The sequence below is a fragment of the Enhydra lutris genome, unplaced genomic scaffold (assembly GCF_002288905.1).
Source record: "Enhydra lutris kenyoni isolate GAN:26980312 unplaced genomic scaffold, ASM228890v2 scaffoldscaffold45, whole genome shotgun sequence".
In the NCBI taxonomy this organism is placed as follows: Eukaryota; Metazoa; Chordata; class Mammalia; order Carnivora; family Mustelidae; genus Enhydra; species Enhydra lutris.
In genome coordinates, this window is record NW_019154129.1 from 6,996,422 (window position 1) to 7,024,172 (window position 27,751).

At 51.9% G+C, this 27,751-nt stretch overlaps 1 protein-coding gene across 5 annotated transcripts in view; it reads right to left on the bottom strand.

Moving 5' to 3' along the window:
* The window catches only part of LOC111155983 (C-type lectin domain containing 16A), a 207,482-nt gene that overhangs the window by 105,115 nt on the left and 74,616 nt on the right, over positions 1–27,751 (bottom strand). For all 5 annotated transcript variants that reach the window (XM_022516482.1, XM_022516484.1, XM_022516481.1 and 2 more), the window contains 6 exons: positions 26,932–27,032; positions 12,723–12,845; positions 9,380–9,489; positions 8,577–8,621; positions 6,165–6,215; positions 3,166–3,294 (listed from right to left, as the gene is read on the bottom strand). In XM_022516482.1, coding sequence (XP_022372190.1) covers positions 3,166–3,294; positions 6,165–6,215; positions 8,577–8,621; positions 9,380–9,489; positions 12,723–12,845; positions 26,932–27,032 — 559 coding nt within the window. The remainder of the gene's footprint in view (positions 1–3,165; positions 3,295–6,164; positions 6,216–8,576; positions 8,622–9,379; positions 9,490–12,722; positions 12,846–26,931; positions 27,033–27,751) is intronic.

Here is a 27,751-nt window from a genome sequence, read left to right on the forward strand (position 1 = left end):
TGGCCTTATTTTATTTTATATTATTTGTTCACAATTTGTTCACAATTATTTGTTCACAAGGTCTATTCTTGCCTTCTTCACAGTGCCTGGCTCCTAGAAAGCCACTCAACAAATACATCAAATGAAAGAAGGAAGAGAATAAATTGCAAAATGCAAGAGGGACGTCATGACTTTTGGTGTCAGTTGCCTCCCTGTGGCCTGCAAGGCCTGACCATCCTCCTCTCCTGTCCCCTCCACTCACTTGTCACCCTGCTCCTTGAACTTGCTACATTCTTCTGCATTTCAGGGACTCTGCACTCACTGACCCCTCGGCCCTGTTCATTTCTGCACCCTCAGGCCCCGCATCTGGCATCCAGTAGGCATCCAGGGGCTCTCTGGTGATTGAATGGGGGACTATTTTACAAGTTAGGAATGATGCATTGGTAAGGGGTGTTTGAACATCTTTAATAAGCCCTTAAAGGAAATAAAAGGTGGGATTTCTGAAAAGTGTCAGCCTCCTGAAAGTTAAAAAAGTCTGCTTGGTGGGGGGAAAAAAAAGAAAAAGAAGAAAACCTGTGAATCCAAAAAGATGAAATGGAATGTTCTTTGGAGGAAAGCAAAGAACTTGAAACAAACCACATAAGCCCTCAATTGCTTGCTAAACCATACACTTCCTTCAGCTCAAATTCAAAGCACACTGCTGTGTTTTGTGTCTGAAAGGGACACAGGAGCTAAGCTTCTGGATGATTCTAGACAGCTGCCTCGGAACAGGAACTGGACCGAGGTGAGTGGCCGAAATCTTCCTTCAGAAGTAAAGGGAAGCTTCTCTCAGGTAGATGGCTTCACTTTGAGATGGTCAGGGCCATTTTATAAATCCTGCCACCTTCTCCCCGGCTCTAAACCCAGGGACCCTGAGACTTGAGGGTTGATTGTATAAACTTGTTGGACAAACAAAGGCTGAACAAGAGACCCCAGGGAAGTCCAGGCATTCCCAAGGGCTCTCGGTCTGTGTTTCAGGTAGAGAGGTGGGCGGCACAGCCCTGGGAACTTACAACCAAGTGAGATTTCAGGGGCAAAGGGACGAAGGGAACCCCTACCCTCGAGAACTACTACTGGCTTTCTGTGCCCTGCCTTTCACTGAGTCTCCACAGTGACTCTGACAAGGCAGGTACGTGCTGCTTTGAGATGGGAAAAGGAGTCCCGGAGCCCAAGCGACCCTCCCTCTGCCATATGCCTTAGCCTTGAATTTCTCTCATCCTCTCCTGTGGATCAGGACTGTCTACCCCAAGCCAGCAGGGCCTGATGTCGGGATCAGCTAACAAGACCAAGGTCCTCCATGGGCTCTAAGGCCCCGGAGATGGGCCCCCTCCAGCCTCATCACTTCTCAAAAAGCCTCCCTCACTCTGGGCTCCAGCCATGTCCCCTCCCTAGGGGTGCCGGAATGAGCCACATCCGTCTGGGCCTTTGCCTCCCCTGCTGCCCAACTGATCCCTCTGCTGCCCGTTCTGCCTCCCTCCCCAGGAAGGATGAGGGGCTTGACCTCATGTTCCTTTAGCAACAGCCTCAGCCACACAGACTGGCAACACTCCCCTCCCTCCCTTGCCCTGCACACGGACTCCTTGAGGACTGAGGCAGTGTATGTTATGTCCCTGGTGTCCAGCACCAAGTAGGGCTAATAAATACAATGAAGGGAGCAGTGGGAAGAAGCAGGTCAGAGCGGCTAAGAGCGTGGGCTCTGGAGGCCATGCTGCCTGCACGGAGTCCGGGCTCTGCTACTTATTAGCTGGGGGACCGTGAGCAAATCACTTGATCTCATCATGCCTCAGTTTCTTCCTCTGCAAGATGGGTTCCTATGATGCCAACTTCCTAGGACGGTGGTAGAATTCCATGAGGAGGGTCAGACAAAGAACTGGTATGAATGACACACGTGATATCAAACATGAGCTCATCTAAGTGTTGAGCAACTGGGGCCCCAGGGACCATAAAAGAACGCAGAGTGCAACCCAGAACAGCAGCTCTCACCATCCACAGCCTCCCGGACCTCTGGCTCAGGGGACAAGGTGGGCCTCGGGGAACAGAACCTTTGTGCTAGCCTCGCCAGGGAACACCTCCGAGGCCAACCAAAGGGTGAGCACACCCGCCTGTGAACAAGTTGCCAACATAACCTGCGTTTGTCAGAACCGGTCCTAGGGTGCTGGCTGACGCCGTGATGCCCAGTGCAAACAGTGCTACCCACAAACACGCTCGTGGGCCCGGCCACAGGGCCTGCAGGGCTGCCTGGGAGCCTGAGGAAGGAGGGTGCCACTGGCTCAGACGGGGTGGGTCCTGCCATGAGGTCTGTGGCTTTGGTCAGACAGCAGGGAATGTTCAGTGACTAAAACACACAGGTCGGCTTTCCTCTGCAGACCCCTCCCACCCAGGCCTCCGAGGCAAAATCACCACCCAGGTGGAGGAAGACCACGGAATCCTCCTGTTGGAGGCCAATCCAGCAGGTCCCTCCTGCTTCTCAAAATCCCCAAATTAACACCTCGGCCGCTCTGGTCAGATGGGGATTAGCTGAGCAGCAGAGGGCAAGGAACTCATCTAATGCATCCATTCATGTCTCCAGGGAATGATTTTCTAGGAAGAGGTGATGGTGCTTTCTAAGAAAGAAACTGATCTTATGCCAGAGATAAAATACCGTGAACGGCCCGCGAGCCAGCTTCAGAAAAACGGCGCTGATAAGGGACGCGCACTCCCGCAGAGTTCCGAGAACTCTGCTTTTCACACACGGGAGCGGGCTGGCGAGAGTCACGGTCTCATGTGCCTGTGCCTCGCCCCCAGATCCCTCAGATAGCTTACCATGGCGCCATGGCGCTGTCTCTGGGGGTCCCGAGCCCCTCTGGGAGGGAATTTCACACCAAGGCCTCCCCTGCCCTTGCCTGTTCTAGGCTCAGAGGTGGGTCCCCAGAGTCGGGGGCTGGGGCCCTGCTCTGCACCAGCCAAGGCAGCCTGCCTGGCCCTCTCACAGGGGAATCTCAATCCTGCTTCGGCCAAGGGCAGCTCGCCTTGGGAAGTTCCTCCCAGTGGCAGGACGCCGGTGCGGGGTGGTGTTGTCCGCCCCTGTCCCAAAGTGGTTGACAGACAGGCTCTTGACTTGGTCAGATGGCAGCCCAGGAGACGTGGGTGCCGCCTGCGCTTACTCACCCGCCGGGTCTTCTCCACGTCGCCACACGGCAGCCGCTTCACAAAGTCGATGCCAGTCAGTGGCGTGCCCGTGGGGGGCAGGAGGATGGAGGCGTCCATCATGAGATACTCCACGTTCATGGGCTTCATCTAGAAGAGAGACATCAAAGGCAACGTCACCAAAGGGAGGAAGCGGACAGGCAGGTCTCCCAGGCCCCTCGCCTGCACCCGCGCGTGGCAAGGGAGTGAAGCGGGCCCACGAGAAGGCTGGCGTGCGGTCTCGAGGCAGCCCGGAGCGTGACACATGAGCCTTTGTTTCCCAAGACACGGATTTTGTCCTTCCCTTGAGTGGCAGCTCGGACACTGCTGAGAAGCTGTCTTGGTGCTGTGAAGAGCTGTGGTCTCCCACCGGCTCATTCCCCCACACCTGGCCAGGAGCCGAGCCCTGACCGCAACCCGCCTCCCTCTCTTTGTGCTGTCAAGGACCACGAAAGCAGACGTAGTGAGGCGGCACCAGTTATCGTGGACTATGGACCGCGGGCAGGCGGCGAACTGCAGGCTTTGTCTGCATGATCGTACTTAATCCACCCAAGGACTCCACAAGGGATGTTTCCCTATCTGCTCACGGGAAAGCACAGACTCAGCTGGTGGGCGGCAGAATGAAGACGCAGACCCAGGTCTGCCCTGCTCCAGACCCGACTCCTGCCACACGACCACCATCCCCCTTCCCTGCCTTGCCGTCTTTACCTGGGATCACACGAAGAAGCCACTTACTGAGCATCCACTAAGTGCCAGGTGCCAGCAGGGCTCACCTCCTGCTGGACAGCGCTGCTTGCTGATGCTGTTCCTTATTACCGAGGGGGACAGTGAGCTCAGAGGAAGGGTGTGGGCCCACAGCCTCTGGGCCACATGGGAGCAGAACTGTCTGCCTGCTTCCACACCACCTCCAGGAAGCCTTCTCTGATTACTGTGATATTTGGTAGCAACAGCTCCCCTTCTGGAACTCTGCTGCATCAATACAGAGAGTGAATATCCACGTGTTTTGGGACATGGACACTTCATTTCCCTGACATCATAAAGGAATGACATTTCCCAAGGTAAATTTCCTATAGAACTAACTTTACTCCTTCAAGCATTCCATGCTTTTTTGTGTGTCTTTTTGAGTTTTGTTTTTTGTTTTGTTTTTCAGAAAGTGGGCTTCAATCGTTATCACACCCTCTGCCCCTTCTGGAACATACAGCTGACTGACTACCCAGGACAGTTGTGATGAGGGCCCAGCTGTCTGGGCTAGGGAGCCGAGGAGACACTTACTGCACGCTGCCTGCCTTCTTCTTTTGGCCTCTGTAAGCAGATTTCCCGCAAGGCCTCGGGTCCCCCATCCCAAATTCCTTTATCCTAGGGCTGGGTGGTGGAGCCCTGAGCGGCATCGGGGGCCACCCTTGGCATCACCTTCCGGCAGCGCCTTCCAGCCTGCCCGCCGCTCCCTAGCAGCCCCCCCACAACCCGGAAGCCGCCTATGGCGGGAGGGAGAGGAAGCCGATATGAGTGGTGCGCACACTCTCCGGGGGCATCTCCCAGGCACGTGAGCCCAGGCGTGTGGTGCGGGACCCATCTCACAGCCCGGAAAAATGAACACTGAGAACGTAAGCAACCCATAGAAGGTCACGCAGTTAGTAAGTAACAACAGCAGAGGGGCGCCTGGGTGACTCAGTCAGTTAAGTGTCAGACTCTTGGTTTGGGCTCAGATCGTGATCTTACGGTTGTGGGATCCAGCCCTGGGTCAGAGTTGGCTTGAGACTCCCTCCCTCTCCCTTTGCCCCTCCCTCTCTGCCCCTCCCGCTGCTTGCACACCGAGTTACACTCTCTCGCTCTCAAATAGATCCATTTAAAAAAAAGGCAGAAACTGAGCAGGGGTTTAGGAGCCTGAGCTTTTCCACACCGTCAAGTGACACACGAGCCTTATGTTTCCAACAGGAAACAGAACTATGGAGAACTGCACTGCAGAACAGGATGCCCCAGGGACAAGCACCACAGCAGTTAATCCCCGAATCCACTCCCCTCTAGCTACCGGTCCAAAGAGTAGAAGATGGACACACTCTCCCAGGGGCTGGGGGAATAATGGGGAGCAGTGGCCATCTCCAGGTGGGAGGCACTCCTGAGCGGCCCGTACACCACCAGAGCAGGCCTCGGGCACTATTGCGGTATTTCTGGAGATGACCTATGCCAACTGACGTCTTCCCTGGAACAGGCTCTGCAGAGGCCTCGGAAGTGCCGAGGGTGAGGACGTGGTAAGGGCCCAGCAGTCCACACCCGGCGAGATGAGCTTGGGAGCCGGGAGCCACTTAGAGCAAGCGCTTTTGTCTTCGTGACACTTGGGTTTACTGCAAACTTCTTGAATCACTCCCCTCTTTGATGAGCAATGTCCACGAGAAGGACATTTATCCTCTATTTACTGAGTGCCAACTAAGGGTCAGATGACAGAGATGCACGGAAATGAACAAAACGGAGAAAGCTGTCACCTTCGGAACTGATCCTTTCCCATGACTGTGCCTGATGGATGGAGGAGATAGGGCTGATGCTGAGCCGGTGCCATGGACTCAAGCACAAGCAACACACTAGAACATTCCGGAGGCACAGCAAAGGGCAATGGAGGCGAACTGCTGGGCTTTGGAATCCTGACTCTGCACCTCACTGGCTGGGCAGATGTGGGGCCTCACTCAACCTCTCTGATTCTTGCCTCCTGATCGGGGCGACAGGAGCAATAAAAGAACGAACACATCCAATGTGTTCTACACTCCTGATTCGTATCAAAGGGAATCTTCCCGACCCATCTCTGGCACAGCCCACAGAGGGGGAGTGGGGGATCATGTGAAATTTCACCAGTGGTGGGGATCAAAAGGCACCGCTTCTGATTCACCTCCCCACCAATCTCGGCCGGAAAGGCCCCAGTTAGACAGTGTTCTCCCAGTTCCACAGGACGAGCGCGTGGGCCCCCACCTGCGTCCCAGCCCCTCACTTACTGTCATGCTCCTGTACTCATCTTCAAACATGTCCAAGAAAATTTCTTCTCCCTAAAAAGAGAGGAAGGGAGAGAGATGATGCATATTTCTTTCCATAAACACCAAAGTATTACAAACTCCAGCTCATGGCTGTTGGGGCCATCTACTTCTCATTAGTGAGTTCTCGTGAATCGCCAGGAAGGACGACACACACACGAACACGAACACACGCTCAAACGAAAGCCCAAATATCATATGGCACCTCTCAACATTTCTCTCTTTTCTTTTTCAAGCATGTAGGGTTAGATTCCTTCTGTCAAGGCAGCGAATTAAAACAACAAAAAGAACACCATACGTAATGAAACCTCAAAAGCGGGTGAAATTACGAGTGTTTCTCCATCATCTGCGTGTTGAGAATGGGTGGAGAAATGAGATGCCTGGTTCAGGGGCCACGTTAGATCCGTGGGGCTCCCACCTCAGAAAGGCGGCATGTAACGAAGCATACTAAACACTACAAGTACACAGCTCATCCTGGTCGTTTCTGAGGCGCACCCGTGAGGCCCCACGGCTCCGCAGGGCTGCAGAGGGTAAGACTCTGACTCGGAGACTCGCAAACCAGGGGCCCAGTCACAGCTCTTCCTCTCAGAGCCTCCCTCTGGTTCACTGCAAGACTGGAATGACAGCCCACATCTATGCGGGTCACTGCGAGGATGCGAGGGTTAGCCCAAGTAAAGTGCTGGCCGCAGAGCCTGCCACTCGGTCGGGGCTGGTAAATGCTAGCACTCGTGGTCACTATGGTCACCCCTGGATGGAGCACAGCCCAGGACGGGGAGGGAGTGGAGATGCAGTTGAAGGCACCATGGCTATTCAAACTGTCCTCTCTCCTGAGTCCTGAATCTCATTCTCTCTCTCTCTCTCTCTCACATACACATGCACATGCACACGGTCAGGATGGGAAAAGGAGCAATCCTTTATATATTTTTTCCAGTTGTCAGAACTACAGATAAACTTCAATATTCTTGCATGGCAATAAGAACCATGTAAGAACCACAGAGATCGCAACGCTGAGAAGATGCAAAAGCTTCTGAGATACTCTATTTCGGGTATAACCCTTATAGGACAAAAGAAAAACCCGGGTAGGGGGAAGGGAGCTACAATTCAAATACAGCTCTCCTTAGCCTAAAGATAAATCCTTCGGGAAAATGCCTACCTATGTATCTCTGTCTTTCTAGGGGTAGAGCGAACAAACTAAGAGCAGTTATCCTGGAAAGAGACTGAAGGATGACTAATGCAGCCGTGAGGCTCTCCCGCTGTCTTCTGGGCTTTGCTGAGGTCTTGTATTCTCGCTCAGAGCCAAGCCCCTCAGGATGCTAACGGGAGCCAAGGATCTCTTCCCCCATGTGTGGGGTCCCACAGTGGTCCCCCCTCATCTGGGCGTGGCCACCACGTGGCAGGTGCATGGGGTCATCTGCGGCTGGCGAGGTGGATTTCCAGGTTATAAGACCTCGTTTTCTCCCCACGAACACTGACAATAATAGCAGCTTAAAAAGCTTCCTGCAAAGAAGAAGGGTCTGGTGCATCTGTGCCTATGATTCATGGCAGTTTGTAGAGATAATGAAAGGGGCTGAATGATAACAAGATGGCAGCGCCTACACCCGTCCGCCTCCAGGGAGGTCCTCGGCGTCAGCAAAATGACGAGGGGAAACCCCGGCTAACTGGACCTGGAGAGACCAGACACAGAGTCAAAATCTCAGGGAGCCACGGGGCCCAGGCGAATGTGGATTAACCCATCTCCTGCTGACAGATGATGCGCTTCCCTAAGAGTATATCGCGCTTCAGGTATAGAGCAAAACAAAACCATCACAGCCAGAGGTTTCAAAACTAACCATCTGGAATCTGAAGAGGACATCGACAAATTCCTCGGTGACTCAGAGTCATGGTGGTCCTTTACACAATCTCACTAAACTCAATGATGAAGATTTAGAAGCCTGTATGAGGCGTCCTGGCATAAGTGTCTGTAAGCGGCACACACGCACAGAATTCACGAATGCGTGAGTAACTCAAAAGTTATTTTATATGAAAAACACGGATACCTCAGAACATATTGATTTACATAAGTAATTTACCCCCGTGCATGCATGTAATTTGCAATTTATGTATAGACTCATCAATAACCGATTTCACGTATCATTGGGTAAGCAAACTATCACAGACTAGGGGTGAGCGCTCAGAAGGGGTTCTGCAAAGACAAGCACAGGCCGAAGAGTGCAGGGCCTGCTGCTCGGGGGTCGGACCCGGCGTGTGCTCACTCAGTGTGCACGGGTACAAGAAGGCACCACAAACTTGTGATCGGTATGTGCGCACGCCTAGATACGACAATCCTGTGTCTGTGACACACACCAAGCTGCCCTCCCCTGCACCTTGGCCACTTACCTTATAAAAATGCCGAACTAGGTGAACGCTTTCTTCTCGGGCACCCTGTTGAGAGAGGGAAGGCGTGAGGGAGGCCACTGAGTTGGGTAAGTCACCAATTCCAGAATCTGAGTGCATGTCAAGCAGATGAGAGGGGGTGCTCATATCCTTCAATCAATAAAGTGGTTTGTAACACAGAGGGAGGGAGGGAGGGAAGGAGGAGGGGCTCAAAATAAAAATGGGCAAAGGAGAGGAGACCCCGGGGGGTGACATGGAAAGTTATTAACATCCAGGTAGGTGGGGGAAGTGGGTTGTAAACTAGGGCCATGGTGACTCTTACAATGTGTCAGTGTGTGCGTATCTGGAAAGACACACCAAAGTGTCCACGATAGCTGTTCCTTTCTACCTTTGTACTCGCTAAATAAACACGAGATATAAATATATAAATATAATATATAAATCCCTCTCAAATAAACCTGAAAAATAAGAGGGAAGACAATAAAAGCTAAAAATGAGTGTAGATATTAGCACAGTAAACCATCAATACGTAAAAAGCATGCATGTGTTCGGATATGTATAAGATTTTTCTAATGCACACAGAAAAATAATAAAATTCTGCTTAACAAATACAGGGCCACTAATTGTCACAGAAATTACAGAAATTCCATAGTGAAGAGGGCTCCTTAAGCCAGTCTCCGAGGAAGGGTTGCTCCACTGGAATGACTGGGTTGCTGCAGATCCCAGGACCGGGGCTCCCATCTAGATCTAGCATGTTCCTTCCCACGGCCGCGCGAGGAACCTGGGCAACAGGACGGGGCCCTCACCTCTAGGCAGGCCAGGTGCACGTCCTTTATGATGCAGCCCGTGCTGGTTACCACTTGCTGCTTTAGGAGCAGGCAGCTCAGCTCCAGCGTCGCCAAGCGGATCTTCCCATCTACAGGGGGAAGGCAGGGTCAGCCTCGCACAGCCTGGTGGGAAGCCGTGAAACAGTGTCTTGCTTTGCCCACTTTGAGCTTAACAGGTCAGCTGACGGCCCCTCGACATCCAGCGGGGACACAGAGGGAACTCACACGCCAACCCCTTCCCAATTACAATAGAATGTTCCATTCATACCGCCCACCCCGAATATTTCCCTGAACTCCCTTTATCAGGGGAGGGGAGGCAGGAAGAGGAGGATTACTAATTATTCCTGAAGGCTGGGAAAGTGGCCATCTGCGGTGGCATTCATTGGCCGGGTTCCCTCCCCTTTTCAGGAACAAGCACCCCTCTTTCCTTTGGAGACTCACCGACCCCACTTTGGGTGGAGCCGGTCCCTTTGCTCTGCCCCAGGGAGGGGCCCATCACCCAGGCTGGTCAGCGTGCTCTATTCCTCCGGTCACAGTGACTGGGGAGGAGACAGACAAAGGGGCCAGTCAGAACCAAGAAGGCTCAATTCCACAAGGCTCCAGGACCCCTGAGCAAAAGCAACTCTCCTTCTGCTGGCCTGAGGGCAGGACAGGAACAGTGCCGGGGCCGTGAGCGGGCCTCAGGGCCACCAGCCCGTTAATCCGCATGAGCCACCTCTGCACCCTTGCCTGCTTTTCCCACCTTTCGTCCAAGCCCACCCTTCCCACCGGACCACCCAGAGTCTGCCTCCTGCGGTGAGGCCCGCACCCCAGTAGGGAAAGGGATGGCTGGGGCTGCTGCTGGCCGTCATCCTGCCGACACACAAAGCGGGACAGCCCAAAAATAGTCCCGAAAGCATTGTTCCAGCTTCTGAGTCCAGCTGTGCCTGAAGCCAGACTCCAACAGACTCCCAAGTTGCACAAGTCAGCAGTTTGGTTGCATCGTTTCAGCCCGTCTGCGTTGGGTTTCTGCCGCCGGCAACCACGCTCTGACTAACCCACCTGCCGTGCTACTGTGAGGCGGGCACGGTGCTGGGCACGGCGAAGACCCCCCCTCCAGGAGTCTCTGAGAAAACCCACTACAATGGGTGCTCTAAAGGCTAAAGTGCGGGCAGGGGAAGTGACGTGTCTAAAGTCTCACCCTGGGGGGTGAATGGCATTCAGGGGCTCTGAATGCCAAGACCCACATTAGGCATTGCTCCTAGAAGCATCTGGGGCTGCCTGACAGGTGGGCAACCTGCTCTTAGGCAAACTCCTCCCTGGGTCTTTGAGCGCACCGCTGGGGAGATGTCTCAATGTGGAAGAGGAAGACGTCTCCAGGCCACACTCCTGAGGTCCTGGAAACCCCAGCGATCAGGATGGGCTATGGGGAAACACTCAAGGCAGATGTACCACCGCACGCCTCCCTCCCCACCCTTCCCTGCTTCGTGTGTCAGGTGGGGAGCAGGAGAAAGGGGATCACTGGCAGGGAAAGGCTGCTTGGTCTCAGCCACGGAGCTAAGCCCCCTCTGCCCAGCATGAACACTGCTTCTGTGCTGCGCCCACCCGCCTCCCACCTGCAGCTCTCTGGGGCACAATCTCACGCCCGCTTGCCCCTCCGCAGAACCCCACTGGCCCAGCCATGAGCCCCCTGCTGCTGCCTCCAGGGAAGGGGAGTGTGATCTTCCAACAAGACCTTCCTTCCTTTGCAAGCTCCTGCCAGGTGCTGACATCTCCCACTGGCCCCCTCAAGGGGCTGGCTGTCCCTCCCCACACTGGAGGCTCCTCTCTAACATTCAGGCCACGCACTGCCTTTCCTCACCACTGGGCCACACGTCCTCAAATAGCCCTCAGCCACCATCCTCAGGGATGAGCTCTGCTCCCTGCGCTAGACCTCTCAGTAGAAAACCAACCCCACCAGATGCCCTTGGTTCTGAGCACACCTGTCTCTCTTGCTGCCCCTTCTTCCTCCATGTGGGACCTGGCTCAGTCTCCTGCGCTGGCTCCCCCTTCCATGCCACCTGAGGACACTTGCAGTGGCCCAGGGCTTGGTCCCAGAAGTCCTCTCTTCTCTGCTGTGGCTTCCAGAACCACCCATATGTCTGTGAGTCCCACAGTGTGAGCTCTGGCCCTGGCCCCCATGAGCTCTGGAGTCTATCTCCACATGGAGTCCCAGACCCCTGGGACTTCACACACCCCCAGCTGCAGCTCCTGGAAGGCAGGAGCCACAACTGTTCTGCACCTCCCAGCACCCTGGTCATTTGCCCACAGCGGCTGGCAGGCAGGAGGCACTTGATAAACATTGTCCATGGAGCCTATTCCCCAAGCCTCTGTACTCTCTCCCCAAAGTTCCACTGGGCTTCCAGCTGCCTGGCGGAGCCCACTCCTTGTGACTTCTGAAATCGTGGCCTGCAACCAAAACCACTACCCCTGCCCTTCTCCTGAGACTGACCTGGCCCAACCCCACACCGTTCCTACTGTACAACTCAGCGGTTCTCTCTCAACTAGGCCATGTCTCCATCGGGCCCCTTTCTATACTCTCACTCACACCATGATGGCCTCTCTCTCTGCCTCTACAGAGAACTGGCCTTGCTGTCAGGGTCTTTCAAGCTCAGCACAGCTGACGTTTGGGTCAGGTGATCCTCTGTCACCGGAGGCCATCCTGTGTGCTAAGGATGTTCAGCGGCATCCCTGGCCCCGAGATGCCAGGAGCACCCCCTCCTCAAGCTGCGACAACCAAAAACGTCTCCAGATGTTGCCAATTGTCCCCCCAGGGTCGGGGGGGCAAAGTTGCCTCCACTGAAGAAACACCATACCGGCTCATTCCATCTGTTTCTAGCCCTTGTCCCGGCTGCAGATCCTCAGCCCAAATCTCAGAACTGGGCTGACAAGTGTTCGACACTGGGCATGTCTTGTACTATCGAGAGCCCCTGATTCAAACCTTCCAGCCTTCCCTCACACACGCTCTCAGCCTACTTCATGCTCAGATGTGGCCTCAGCCACCGCGAGAGGAAGGCTGGGGACACTGGCGCCGCTGGTCCAAGAAGGGCTAGGTGTGAAAGGAGACGAAGGACAGGGTCCTGCACACACACCACAGCGAGGGAAAGAGGAGGAGACCCTGAGGTCAAGACATGGCTGGACAGGATGGTATGGGTTGGCCCAGGGTAGGCACGGCCCAGGGAGTGGCTGAGACCAGCCTGTATTCCCAAAAGGCCGGGTCTAGAAGCTAGGACTCCTGGTGCATGGTCCTGGGGCCTGGTCCCTCTCCCTCCACTGCCCCCGTGAGCAGCCATGCCCCAGGCACCTGGCTGGGCCGCGTTGTTCATGATCCTGATGAGTCTCTCGGCCAGGAGATGGTTGTAGGTGGTCTTCTCGGCCGCACCGGGCACCGGGAGCTGGATTTGCTCGAGTTTTTCAGGATCCATGCCTGGAATGCAGAAAGGGACAGGCTGTCAGTGGAGTCCCCTCATCAAGGACGCTGCTCATCCCGAAAGCCGAGGTCTGGCTCCGGGATCTCCGCCATGACCGGCGCTGCCTGAACCCCTGCTTACGGCAGACTTCTCCGCGAGCGGAACTTAAACCCACATACTAAAACATGCATTTTCTGTCAGTATTTGTAAATGGGGACTCAGCACTGATACAACACTGGCAACGCTCCTGCAACACTGTACAAAAGAAAAAGATGTTTTAGCCAAAGACTTGACTCACTGGCTACTACTTGTCGTGGTCCGAGACCATCTTTGTGACAATGGGGGGATTGGTGTGTACTTGAGAGGTGGGGAAGACGTGCCAGCCCCAAATGGTGACAAGTTCCTGGACACGATCGGGGGGCTCGGAACAGGGACGCCAAAGGAGTGACTTCGGCACGGTGTGCTGCCCGGCCATCCCATGCCAGCTCTGCGTGCCACCAGAGGCCACCCCCGGATCGGACACATTCCACGGTGGGGGAAGCGCAGACCGAGAGGAAGAGACCGGACGGAAAGGAAATTACAGTCATGCCCAACAGCTGCACCTCAAGATCGTGGCAGCCGATTCGGGTAGCCGCGCCCGCCGCTCAAGGAACACAGAGGCAGGGGCAGGTGCTGCACTAGGCAAGGGGCAGCGCTGGCAAAAAGCCATCAGGCTACATCTTGCAACAGAAAGGAACAAATACAAAGACGCCAATAGTGCGGGTCTCTCTTAAAGAGGCGAAGGAATCATTTTTCTGCCAGTGAAGGCGAAGAGCCTTTCAAAGACAAAAGCCGAGACAGGGGAGGGGCGGCCGGGCAGAAGAGAACGGGAGCGCACACACGTCTGACTGGGAACTCAGGGTCGGCTCCCCTAAAGCGGAACCTGGGGGCCGGGGTGGCAGGAGGACCTGTGCGGGCTACCTCGGCAGGCCGGGTGTGGGGTGAGGGTTCCCCCAAACCCTTATCTCTCTCTTCTAAAGTGGCTCTGGAAAAAATACGCTCCCAGAAACAAACATTTCACTTGATCCAAGGTTGAAGAGCTGAATGGATTGTTTGTGCTGAAAGCACGTCTTTTCCTGTTATTCTACAAAAGGGGGGAAGGTGGCACTTCTCGGAACTCTTGAAATACGGCCTCTTGAGTACTAGATGACGCTTCATTTAGAACCTTGACAAAACAGTGGAGGAGAGCATTGAAGGGCTGACTGTCTGGATCCTAAGTGACTCCTACACACACACACATTGACGTCATAAACCATAACAATATATCTTGCTTTATTGAATTCCTTCCAGCTTCGAACCAAAGGCTGAGCCATGCCAAGGAGATGACACGGGTGAGGGACGGCCTGAGGGCTCGAGCTGGGGAGCTATCGCACGCACCTCTCCAGCGTGGCTTCATCAAAAAATCCGATTGCAGCGAAAATTTAATTTGTGGATTCTATATCCCATTTTGATGCTCCATGTCCTGCTCTGAAGCATCCTGGTTTATTAAATGGCAAGAAGAACACCAAGTGAATCTTTTTGGCGGCTGTTTCTTTTCCCAGAGATGTCAACACCAGCCTCACATCTCTCTGTCCTCCTGTTTCTGGCCCTTTGGGAGCTGTCAGTCGGAGGTTCTGTGGAAAGATTGCTCCTTGGCGGGACCATCTCTCATCCCCCCTCAATGAGGCCAGTGGGAGGGGCCCAGCTGCTGGATCCCTCAGGAATGCGGAGGTGGTCAGCATGACCGGGACACGTCGAGACTTGAACCACATCTTCAATTTCCACATTTTGTCCCTTCCCTTTCCTAGGACTGCCCCGACTCCCAGAGACTTTGTCAAAAATGAGGAAATCTGTGGCAAAATCTCTCAACAGGAAGAAAAACACTCCAAGGTTATCTTGACCTTCAACTAGTGGCTCCACTCTCTGTGAACAGGAGGACCCTGAGGGACAGAAACACTTCCTTGAAGAACTTCACAGAACTGGATTCCAGTGTAACCTCCTCCTCTAGTTAGAAATTAGGGCCCAGAGATGCTAAGTCACATCTGCAAGGTCACAGAGCAAGTTGGCAGCACAGTTAGAAGGATTCCAAAGGTGGACAGGACCCAGCTAACTTCCAAGCGTTCTGCTGTTTGGGGGCTGACTCAGGGATGAGCTGCTCGGGTAGGAGTCTAAGGATGGGTGAGAATTTGCCGCGAGCTGCCCAAGCAGCTCCTGCAAGGAGTGTGGTAGAGTTTAGGGAGGGTGGGGGATGGGGCGCTCTGGAAGGAAGCGATGAGGCAGACGTTGAGGGAAAGGGACGGGCAAGGCTTACCTGCCAAGATCCCCAGAGGGCAGTCAGCAGGAGATGACATGATCTGGTTGTGTTCATGCCTACTCTGGAATGGTCTCCATTGCCCCCCAACCACTCAAGGTGATCTCTCTCCCCAAAACCAACTTGGTATTGCAACGCATTCTACGTGAAGTGGATTTGACCACCGGCCACTAGGGAGACAGAGAACAGGGTAGACTCCATACAACACATGGAAAAACTTTGTTTAAAAAACAAAAACAAAAACCCTTTGAGCATCTCTGTTCTTTCCCCAAAGTTCCTCCTGGGCCAGATGCCTCAGTGCCCCCGCCCAACTCTCTTTCTCCCACTGCAGCCTCAAAAACCCCCTCTGTTACTCTGAATGATCCCATTCCGGCCCTTGGCTTTCAAGGCCTGTGCAGCCATTCAAAAGCTCAAGGCGTTCTTCTGGGTCCAAACAAGTTAATGGCCTTGTTAATGAACAAGGTCGATGTCACGATATGACAAGAATATGCATGTGACCAGGGAAATGGCCCACGTGCGCGCACACACACACACGCACACACGCACACACGCACACACACACACACGCGCGCGCGCGCACACACAGGTTTTTAGGCACCGAAAGGCAGGATTTTGTTGCAAGCCTGATTGAGTTTCTTTGCTAGCCATTTCCCTCTGACTGAAATAAACACTGTGGATAACATATTGTCTTATTTGCTTCAACCCTTAAGTGCTGAGCAACAGACAAATTCCAAAGAAACCCAGATGTACTTCACATGGCCTGGGAAGATGCACTAGGACGCTCCGACTTCCAGCAGACCACATGCTTCCTCAATGCCTTCCCGCTGGGGTCAGAGCCTGCTCTGTCCAAGTGACTCAGAAAGGGTCTCCCTCTGCATCGCTTCCACTCAGCGATCACAGGGTTCGGGGGGAGGCGGGGGTCGAACTCCCAATGAATTCAAAGAATCCAAAATAGAAGGGAAGGGTGTGGCTCCCTGATGTCAGGAACCAGTTCCTAAGTTTCCCTTCTAAGTTTTGACTTCTGGATTCGGCCTCCTTAGCAGGAGCCCCCACCCAAGAGAGCAATAGAAAAGACCCAGACCAAAGCTACATAAAAAAACTAAGACAGCCACACTGGCTAAAGAGGCCACAACGGCACCAGGTGAATGATGGGCAAAAAAAATGTGTTTTGTTCTGACCTCGCGAGGTCTCCTTGGCTGTAGTCACACAAGCATGGCCAGCTCTGGAAAACTATAGACCAACTATTTCGAAAGCTAACCAGATGTTGGGCCGATTTCCAATGTACTTCTAGTTCTGATTATGTGTCAGTCGAGATCCAAAATGGTGGTTTGCCAGCTCTCTGCATGGCGAAAGCCTCCTTTTATCCTATTACCTTCCAACCCTTCCCATACCTCTCATCTGTGTTCCACTAACTTCTCAGCAAAACAAAACAAAACCCAAAAGGCCCGAGATTCCTCTTGGGTAAACAATGATAAATGGATGGGGCAAGAGGGTGATGGGTGGAGTGGGGGAACTTTTAAGAACACGAAAGCTGCGGAACTCACCCCCCTCCCTTGAGCCAGGCCTCTGCAGATTTGACAAAGGGGAGAAGGCTGCGTTTGCTATTACAGATATGAACCAGAATTCATTATGTGGCCCAACTGAATCACAACGAGTGCCTTCCTCCAACTGGTCGACCCTTTCCACAGTGGGATATTCATTTCGGGGCAGCATCTCATCTATTATGATTTACTGGAAGGCCCGAGCTAACATTTGGTTTTTATTAACATGGCTTTTACGTTAAAATTGTCTTATGATGAAAAATCTATCGGAAAGAGACCATTTCATTAGGGGCCCTGCTTGAGGGTACAGATCTGGGGAAGAGAGGCTGAAGGTTGAGGGCAGCCAACTGCCTGCTACCTGACCAAAACACCAACCGACCGACCACCATGAACAAGAAAAGACCCCCACCAAATACAGACCCGTGCCCACAGGCGACGACTGGAGCGCAAACCAGACAGCGGCTCCGTGCCAGGCAGTGTCCCTTGGGGGCCCCCAGGGCACCAGGGCTCCAGACAGCAAACCTGAAGTCTCCAGCTTCCTCTCTAAACCTGCTCCATGGCCCATGCTCGCTGGTTCTGGAAATGGCACCGCCAGCCACACAGTGGCTGGGTCAGGGACGTGGGCATCACCCCGACACCTCCCTGGGTGCCCTTTCCCATCCGAACCAAGCAGGGCTCCCCTCCCCCAGCCTATTCCTCTCCTTGTCTCCCCATCTTCGAAAATGGCCCCCCCACAATTGCCCAGGGGTCCCCTTCACTCTATTGCCACATCCAATCCATCAGCTTATCTTGACTCCAGGGCCAAAACAAATCATAAACGCTTCCAGTTTCCACCGCTCTATGGCCAACATACTGATTCAACCCACATTATCCCTTGCCTGGACTACTGCAACGGCTTCCTCCGGGGCCTCCCACTTTCCCATTTGCAACTCTCTCCCTCACCCCCTTCATCAACCTCCATCCAGCAGCCTGACTGCTTCTTCAAAAATATCCCTGTGACCACATCACTCTTCTACTTAAAATACTTCAGTCTCTGGGTTTTGGGGCACCAGGTTTCTGGGGTGCCAGGATGGCTCAACCGGTTAAGCACCCAGCTTTTGATTTCAGCTCAGGTCACGATCTCAGGGTCCTAGGATCAAGCCCCGTGTCTGGCTCCATGCTGAGCAGGAAGTCTGCTTGAGATTTTCTCTTTCCCTCTGCCCTTTCCCACTGCTCTCTCTCCAACAAATAAATAAATCTTAAACAAACAAGCCCTTTAGGGTTTCCCACTGCACTTGGAATAAAATCTAAATTCCTTTTCATGGCCTTCAAGGCCCCCTGAGATCTGGGCCGATCACCTGGTCAGTGCCTCACTTTGCTTGGCCTGCTGTCTGCTCCTCAAACCAGTGAGCTCCCTCCCACCTCATGGCTTTCACACATGCTGTTCCCTTCGCCTAGAGCACTCATGCCCCAGATCTTGGCAAAGGGGAATTCTTCTCACCCTTGAGACCTCTGCTCTGATGGCATTCCTCGAGGAAGCATCCCCAGCCGCCAGCCAGTCACCCCCACACCCCACCAGCACATGACCCGGTTTCGTCTCGTTTGCTTGTACACTTGATGGAGGCTTGTTCCAGCAGCCACGGCAATGCCTCGCATGCAGTAAGTGTACAGCACATACCTCTCGGATGACAGGAAAGCCCTTCGGTTTCGCCACCTCAACACTGCCCATACCCGCCCCTATCTTCCCATCTTGCCCATCTTCTGGCAGAACCGTCATGCACCCTGTCCAAGGGACACAGAGAGGTCCGGTGGGCTCCCAGCTGCACCGACCTTCAGCATCCCTGACGCAGCCCGTGGGATGCAGTTCACTGCCACCGCCCACCCGTTCTCTGCCCACGGGTGCCAGCCTGCCCATCTCTCAGAGCACAGCCTGCCCACCATCGCACACTGCCCACCCGCCCAACGAGCGGACCGCGATCCCAGCCTCAGTGGGCTGGAGTTCACGGCCCCTGGGCTGAGCGCACTGCCTGGCACGCAGCGGGACCCACATGAATAACTGAGTAACTTCAAGCACAAATTCTTCATGATTGACGCAGTCTTTTGGAACCAAAGGCGATTTCAGACAAAGCAGTCACTTTCAAAAGAAGGTAAACACGGAAGCCACGCAGATTGCACAATGCTTTCCTGCCTGAACAACCTTCAGAGCTCCCGCTGTGTCAGAATACCATCAAAGCTCCTGACCGCCACGCGTCCCCGCCATGTGCCCCCGCTCGCCTGTCATGCTGCCTTCACCTCCCACCCCTCTGGCCTTGCTCCCTCTACAGCAGCCACGCTCACCTCCCTGAAAATATGAGTTTGGTTCACCACTGGGTTCTCAACATTAAGCACAGTGCCTGGCATCGAATAAGTGAGGCTTCTAGAAATCTCTGTTAGAAGGCTGAGCGAGTAAATAAATGAGCAGCACTAGCGCGAAATGGAAGAAGGAATTAAATTCCCTCAATTAGACACTTCCACTCTTTCAAGAAGAAACCCCCTTAGATGTCGAGGAGGAAGAGAAGGAAGAGGACGGGGAGGGGGCCATACCTCAAGAAAGAAAGGGAGGTTCGCCGCGTAGGACCTCAGGAGGCTGGTACCTCTGGGACACAGCCCTGGATGAAGGAGCTGTGGTATGCAAGGACTTCCCTGCTGGGTACCCAGGAAAGCCAGCCAGCAGAACGACAAAGAATTCACCCACATGCCCCTTGGCCCTCTGGAGCCTGGCGTTGTCTCCTGCAAAGCAGGACCCTCCCGGCTGAGGCCCCAAGCACAGGCCACCATAAAGGGCGGCCCAGAGGAGCTGCCACGCGCCTGAGAGGTGACCAGTCCACACACTGGCTGAGCGCTGGCCGAGGGCCAGGTGCTGAGCTGGGTACTGCGGGGCCCTTCAGGAGACATGTGGTCTCTGTCTCTAGAGACTGGGCAATCCAGGACGGAGAGAAAAAATGGAGAGAAAAAGAGCTATAAAAAGTGCCCCAGGAACTCCATGGAAATTAAAAATGTCTGCTTTTCTTCTTCTTTTTTTTTTTTTTTGTTAAAGATTTTATTTATTTGCTCGACACAGAGAGAGAGATCACAAATGGGCAGAGAGGCAGGCAGAGAGAGATGGAAGCAGGCTCCCTGCTGAGCAGACAGCCTGATTTTGGGACTCGATCCCAGGACCCTGGGATCATGACCTGAGCCAAAGACAGAGGCTTTAACCCACTGAGCCACCCAGGCACCCCCAAATGTCTGCTTTTCAAAGGACATTCTCAGCAAATGAAAAGACAAACCACAGACTGGGAGGAAATCTTTGCAATACTCAAATGATAAAGGATTTGTATCCAGAACATATAAAAAAAAAAAAAACTTGCAAAACTCAACAATAAGAAAATGAACCATCCATGAAAAATGGGCAAAGGATTTGCAGTAATACTCCCTGCCTCAAAGAAAACATGCAGAATGGCCAGTGAGGCATACAGAAAAAAAGTCAGTATCATTAGTCATTAGGAAAATGCAAATTAAAATCACAGTAGGACACTACTACATGTCTGTTAGAATGGCTAACATTGAAAAGATGGCAAGACAAGTACTGGCAGGGACGTGAAGACACCAGAACATTCATAGATATAAATTATACAGCTACTTCAGAAAAAAATTTGGCAGTTCCCCTCCCTTCCTTCTTCCCTCCCTTTCTTCTTCTTTTTTTTTTTTTAAATAAAGTAGGCTCCACACCCAATGCAGAACTTGAACTCCCAACACAGAGATCAAGAGTCAGATGCTCTAGTGACCAAACCACCCACGAATCCCTTGGAGTTTTTCTTAAAAACAAACAAATTGACAGTCATCAGATGATTCAGCCATCCTATTCCTTGGTATTTACCCAAGAAAAAAGGAAATACATGTCCATAAAAGACTTGTACATAAGTGTTCCAAGTAGTCTATGCTTAAGAACTGGAAATAAGCCAAATGCCCATTAACAGATGAATGGATAAACAAAATTGTGGTACATTCACATGGTGGACTGCTTTCAACAGTAAGAAGAAATGAACCACTGATAGACAGGACATCATGAATCTCAAGATAATTACAAACATTGAAAAAAGCCACACAAGAAGAAAAAAAGAGTACATATTACCTAATTTTATTTACATAAAATTCTAGAAAGGGTAAATGAGTCTACAGTGACAGGGAGTAGCCCAGTGTTGTTTGGGGAGAGGGGTGAGAGCAGACAGGGAGGAGGGGTGACAAAGGGGCAGGAGGAAGTGTTTGGGGTGACGGATATGTACTCTGTCCTGATTGTAGTGGTGGTTTTAGGGGTGTATACAAATGCCAAAACTGACCAACGTGTACACTTTTCAACGTGCACAGTTTATTGCATATCGATTAGTCACAATAAAACTTTTTCAGTTAGCGTGGGCCTCAGCCAAGACGGATTGGATGTACCCTCCTGAGTCAAGCAACTAGAAAACTAGGCAAAATACATCAAACGATGATCATGAGATCATGACACACTGGGCAGGGCAGCAAGCAGCACAGCGGGGTGCTGCATGAGAGAAGAAATGGAAGGCAGTGGGAGCAGGGACCGCTTTAGTTCACAGGCCAGGAAGAGCGTCCAGGTCTCGGCAGGGAGAGAGAAACCACCAACAAAGGCCACTGTCTCTCTGAGATGAGAAGGCAGAGTTTGGAGCTCAGATGGGCTGAGCGACTAGAACTGAGAGGAGGGAAGACCGGAGAGGGGGAGGACCGGAAAGGAGGGGGCTGTAGAGAGAGCTACAGAGGGGTCCTTTGAGGCGTTAGCTAAGTCCTGCTCTGTGTATGCATGAGAGGGAAGGCAATGACCTTCAGGAACAATCCCAGGCTCACACAGGCTGAGAAGGGTTCCCGTTCCCAGCAGCCAGCATGGAAAGACCACCCACCCATGGCCCATCAAGTATAATCCTCAGAAAAGGACTGCCTCAGTAGTGGGGCCAAGTGAGCCTGAGACCAAAGGCTGCTCTGGACCAGCACCAGCAAAGCTTATAAGCCTCGAAAGGATCAAACTGATTCCAAGTAACTTAACCGTGACCCAGGACAGAGTCCAAAAGCCAAACAGGAGAAAAATCAATTAAGAGAAACATAACTAGAAATTACACAGATGATACAACAGATAAGAATAAATCAAAGGGAGATGATAAAATATTTTAAACTGAATAAAAATAAAATCACATATATCAAAATGTATTGCATGCACCTAAAAGCAACGCTTAGATTTATAGTGTCAAACTCTTATCACAAAAGAAGAAAAGTTTAAAAATCAGTGAGTGGTACGGGAAGGATGGTATGACAGACTGAAAAGGAATGATAGCACAAGAGAATTGTTTTTTAAGATTTTCTTTACTGGGGCGCTTGGGTAGCTCAGTGGGTTTAAGCCTCTGCCTTCGGCTCAGGTCATGATCTCAGGGTCCTGGGATCGAGTACCGCATCGGGCTCTCTGCTGAGCAGGGAGCCTGCTTCCCCATCTTCCTCTGCTGCTCCCCCTGCTTGTGCTCTCTCTCCTTCTCTCACTCCCTGTCAAATAAATAAATTCTTAAAAAAAAAAAAAAAGATTTTCTTTACTTATTTGAGAGAGATAAAGCAAGCGAGTGAGGGTGGTGGGGGCAGAGGGAGAGGGAGAAACCCAAGCAGACTCCACTGGGAGCACAGAGCCCAACTCAGGGCTCCATCTCATAGCCCTGGGTTGCAACCAAGAGCTGGATGCTTAACCACCTGAGCCACCCAGGCCCCCCCAGCACTAGGGAATTTTTGGTTGATGGAACTACTATAATGTCTCCTGATTATGCTGGTGCTGACCAAACCCACACCTGGGCTAAAATTCATACAACTGCACACACAAAAAAAGGTTAATGTCACTACACATTAATTTAAAAAAAAAACAAAACTAATTACTTAAAAAAAAATCAATGATCTCAGCTTCCATTTTAAAAACTACAAAAAGAAGAGTGGATTAAATCGGAAATAAGCAGCTGAAGGTAAGTAATAAAGGACAGAAATAAAATATAAAACTAAAAAAATAGACAAAAATCAATGAAACCAAAAGACAGTTCTTTGAGTATGAGCAAAATAAGAAATCGTTAAATCTCCAGCCAAACTGAAAAAGCAAACGAATACCTAAACAGTCGATACCATGAGATAGAATGGGGACATCCCTACAGACCCTACACACATTAAAATGATAATAAAGGAATATAATGAACAAATTTATGCCAATAAATTTGATAATTTAGATGTGATGACAAATTCCTTGAAAGACACAAGCTATCGAACCGCACACAAAAACAGATAAAGCTTAGGGGCGCCTGGGTGGCTCAGTGGGTTAGAGCATCTGCTTTCGGCCCAGGTCATGATTCCAGGGTCCTGAGATGGAGCCCCACATCGGGCTCTCTGCTCAGCAGGGAGCCTACTTCTCTCTCTCTCTCTCTCTCTCTCTCTCTCTGCCTGCCTCTCTGCCTACTTGTGATCTCTGTCTGTCAAATAAATAACATCTTAAAAAAAAAAAAAAAGAAGAATCTGAGTACTTAAAAACCTTCCCTCAGAGAAAACTCTAGGCCCAGATGGATTCACTGGTGAATTCTACCAAATATTTAAGTAAGAAATCATACCGACTGTATAAAAACTCCGTATCATCCAGGAGTAGGAAATACTTTACAATTTATTCCACAAGGCAAGCATAACTCTGAAAGCAAATAGAACTAGAGAATTACAAGTCCATAAACCGCTACCACTCTCGAACATAATGCAAACATTCTTAACAAAATTCTAAGCAAATCAAATTTGGCAAGGTATGAAACGTGTCCGCCACGTTAGATGGTACCAACCCAAAGTGAGTATCACCTGAAGGGATCAGAAAACACTTCCTGGAGAAGGTGACTTCTGAGCAGACCCTTGACAGGCAAGCAAGATATCAAGAGGTGGTGACCTTGGGGAAAGGAAAACGGCAGGAGGAAACACAAGTGAATACAAGAAGGTAGAAGACTAGCCCGGACCAAGTAGGCATGTTGGCATTGACTGTGGTGGCTGCCAGGCTTCCAAGGAAGCTCCTCTCTTTGGGAATAGTCCCGGACACAGGGCTGAGGCCCCTTAGGCCAAGTCTGTGCTATGTGACCCTGACCCCCAGCCATAAATACATGTTCCAGAGTCAGACACACCACCGAGCTGGAACAGCCAGAATTTGAAACCTGAACAGAGGCAGACTCCTAGCCCGGTGTCTGCTGGGGCCAAATCGTGATCTACCTTCAGGGAAGTCCCCGGAGCTGGTTGGTTCCTGCCCTTCCCTCAGCTTTTCAGCAACTTCTCAGATCCTGGGAGCTGCCCCAGGGGCCTTCCTGTAAACTTTCCCATTTATTTAATGAAAAGTACTTTCTGTTGCTTCTAACCGGAAGAACTTTAAAGAGTTCAGGGAGTACCACGACAGCATCCCCAAGTTTCTCTCTGTGAAAGAGTTCTATCCCTAGATAAGAATGTGAACCCAGAGCCAAGGATCTGTGAAGGGAAGTCGGACGAATAGATCAAGTTGGCATGGTGGGTGCCATCTGGACACTCAAGATAGGCAGAGGAGGGCGGGGCTTAAGGGAGAGAAGAAGGCACAGAGTTTCTGAACAGAGGAGGAACATGGTCAACACAGTCTTACAGAGGATCACCAGGCAGTGCTATGGAGGATAGATTAGGAAAGGGCCACACATTTGACCCCCTGAGAGGCTGGGATAACGACCACTGGACTGCTCTGCCCGGATCTCTCCTGCTCTCATGCCTCCGGTTCTCACCTCCAGCATCTAGCTTAGGACCGGGTACCAAGTTGCACTCAGTTAAGTTCTGCTGATCAGACAAGCTGAAGAGGGAGAACTGACAAAACCCGATGACTAAATGCTGGGATCAAAGGAGGGAAGGAACTAAAGGTCATGGCGGTTTCAACCTTGGCTGGCAATTTCAACTGAAGCAGAAATGGCAGGAAATGTGATGCGGTTGGGGTATACTGAAGAGGGACGAGCACAGTGTTTCGAGGTGGTATTGAGACACCTGGGTAGGAGTCTCCAGTAGGCACCCAGCAGAGAGACAGATCTGATCAGGGGCCAGGGGAGTGGTGGGCGATCCCTGGCTGGGCGTAGGTCAGTCTCTAGTTTTGTTCCCACCCAGAAACTGAGGCCTCCTGTGTGACATGCACCAGGCCAGGGGCTGGAGGGGATTACAGAAGCCATGGGAGGGGTGGGGAGGAGACTGGAGGAAAACATCAGCAGGATTCAGAGTCCACTGGGCTCCTTTTAGAGGTCTTAAGCCAGGACTATGGAGCTGCATGTGAACACAATCACTTAACATGAGAAGAGCCATCACAGAGGATCCTAACCACAGTGGGAAAAGCCTGGAAAGAGTTTCAGGGCCATTCAATAAGAGGATGATAGCAGAATAAATGATGCATAGACAAAGGATTAAAAAGAACAAGGCAGGGACTCCTGGGGGGTTCAGTCAGTTGAGCATTGAGCATCTGACTCTTGATTTTGGCTCAGGTCATGATCTCAGGGTCATGAGATCGAGCCCCGCACTGGGTTCCATGCTCAGCACAGCATCTGCTTGAGACTCCCTCTCTGTCTCTCCTTCTGCCCTTTCCCCTGCTTGTTCGCTCTCTCTCAAGTAAAATCTTAAAAAAAAACCAAAAACAACAAGGCAGTTCTCTGGGGATGAGAAATGATGTGCAGATACATGATGATGTGAGAAAAACAGGATAGGAACAGACAATAAGGGATACCTCTATTCATGTTTAAGTAGGGACAGTTGTAGAAATAAAATCATATATACTCATACTTGGGTTTCCATGGATATCTTTCTTTGTTTTTAAGACTGATGTATTTGGGGTGCCTGCGTGGCTCAGTGAGTTAAAGCCTCTGCCTTCGGCTCAGGTCATGATCCCAGGGTCCTTGGATTGAGACCCACATCGGGTTCTCTGCTCAGCAGGGAGTCTGCTTCCCCCCCTCTCTCTGCCTGCCTCTCTGCCTACTTGTGATCTCTGTCTGTCAAATAAATAAATAAAATCTTTAAAAAAAAAAAAAAGACTGATGTATTTATTTTAGAGAGAGTGGGGCAAGAGCAGAGCGGGGGGTGGGGGGAGAGGGAGAGAGGGAGAATCCCAAGCAGACCTGAGCACGGAGCCTGACTCGGGGCTCGATCTCACGACCCCGAGATCATGACCTCAGCCAAAACCAAGAGTTGGACACTTAACCGACTGAGCCACCTGGGAGCCCCTGCATGGATTATCTTTAAAAAAGACACACAAGAGAATACTAAGATGAACCACCTTAGATAAGAGAGTGGAGTGGAGGGCAGGGATGGGAGGCGAGGCTTTTTTCCCGTATATTCTTTAGCCACTGGCCCACTTATTTATCAGGATTAGTGATTTAAGAACAACTATTTATTATGCTGAGTGCCTTTTAAGTCTCTCTAGACATAGGCTGTCTAATAAAACCCACCTCCACCTACCTCCCAATTAGCTTATGAAAAACCTACTAAAACATCGTAGGGTCTCATCCATGCCAAGGCCAGCTCTGGACAGTGGCCAGGAAGAATGTTCTCGATTTCTTCTCTGAAGAGCTTCTGATGCGGGGGTTTCAGAACGTGCCCGTGTCGAGCCAGGTGGGGGCATACACCAGCGGCTGTCCCCAGTGAGGAAGTGAGGGAACGAATCTTCACCAGGTCTGTCAGCCCCGCAGGTCTCTGGTCCTGACCACTCTGCCTCCACGGGGGATGCCAGAGAACCACACCTTTCTCCAGAAAGGAAACCTGCGCTTCCACCCAATCTGCCCAGAGTCTATTTTAGCCCTCCACCCAGAACTTGAACATCAGCTATTATAAATAGCAAAACCAAGATTACAATTTGACTGATTTTAGTTCTGACGTTAGGAACAGAGGTCGGAGGTAAGTCAGCCGTAAAAGCCAGGGGTCAAAAGAAAACCACAGCGTGGTAGTCAGACTGGGTTAGACAGTCACTTGGACCTTCCCTCCCACCCCACCCCACCCATGCTGCCTGAGTAACCAATTCCTATGGCTTTGGTCTGTACTAAAGCACCTGAGAAATTCTAACAAGGCCAAAGAGAAGTTTTGTGGGAGTTTGCCAAAACCAGAAAGGACATTCCTCAAGGAAAGTGGCTTCCTCTTTTGGTTCCACAAGCCAGAGAGGGGTGTCACGAAGGCAGGCAAGGCGAGGAGGCTTACCTTTGTTATGAGACATGGCGTAGAGGAGGCAGAGAACAAACAGGGCATGGTAGTCATCATCCGGGCTGTCCAGGGAGTGGTACACCATATCTAGGAAGGGTCTGGAAAAGAGGTGGGGCGTGCATGAGCCTCTTGGCACGCACGGCGAACAGCTCTCCTCTCCCACCTACCCACGGAGTGCTGGCCGCCTTTGCCTTTGACAGCTCTGCCCCCAGCCTGCAGTGAGTCCAACGAGGGCTCTGTCCAGCACCAGGCGTGGAGGACAGGCTCTGCCCGTGGGAAGCTAACTCCAGGGGAAAATGAGGAACGGGCCAACTTAATCACTCAACAACCGTGGCCCAGCCGTTCCAGACACTGCGGGGTAAATGATGCAAAGTTCCTGCTCTTGGGGCACTCCCATGCCAGAGAACAGATAGACCACATCATCACCTCGAACAGAAACAAGAGGATGAAGAGAACCAGGCAGTGTAGTAGGCTAACAGCAGACAAGACACCGACAAGCCCGAACAATTTCAGAACGGGGGCCTGGAGCCAAGTGGCCTGGATTCCAATTTGGATTCTGCCTCTTCTGAGCTGCGAACCCTTGGGTTAGCTACCTAAAACCTCTCCATTTCCCCATCAGGAAGGACTCCGGGGGAGGGGTGGGGGTTCAACTCGAAACGATGAAGGAAAGGCATCTGGCACAGGGCCAGGGGCACAGCACGAAGGACACGTGGGAGCTGTGACCAGATTTCTATTTTGAGCATTCCGAGGGTACTTCTCCAGGAGCCCACTTTGGCGGGTCCCGGCTCAGCAATTTCTTGGACTGACTTTCCCTGAC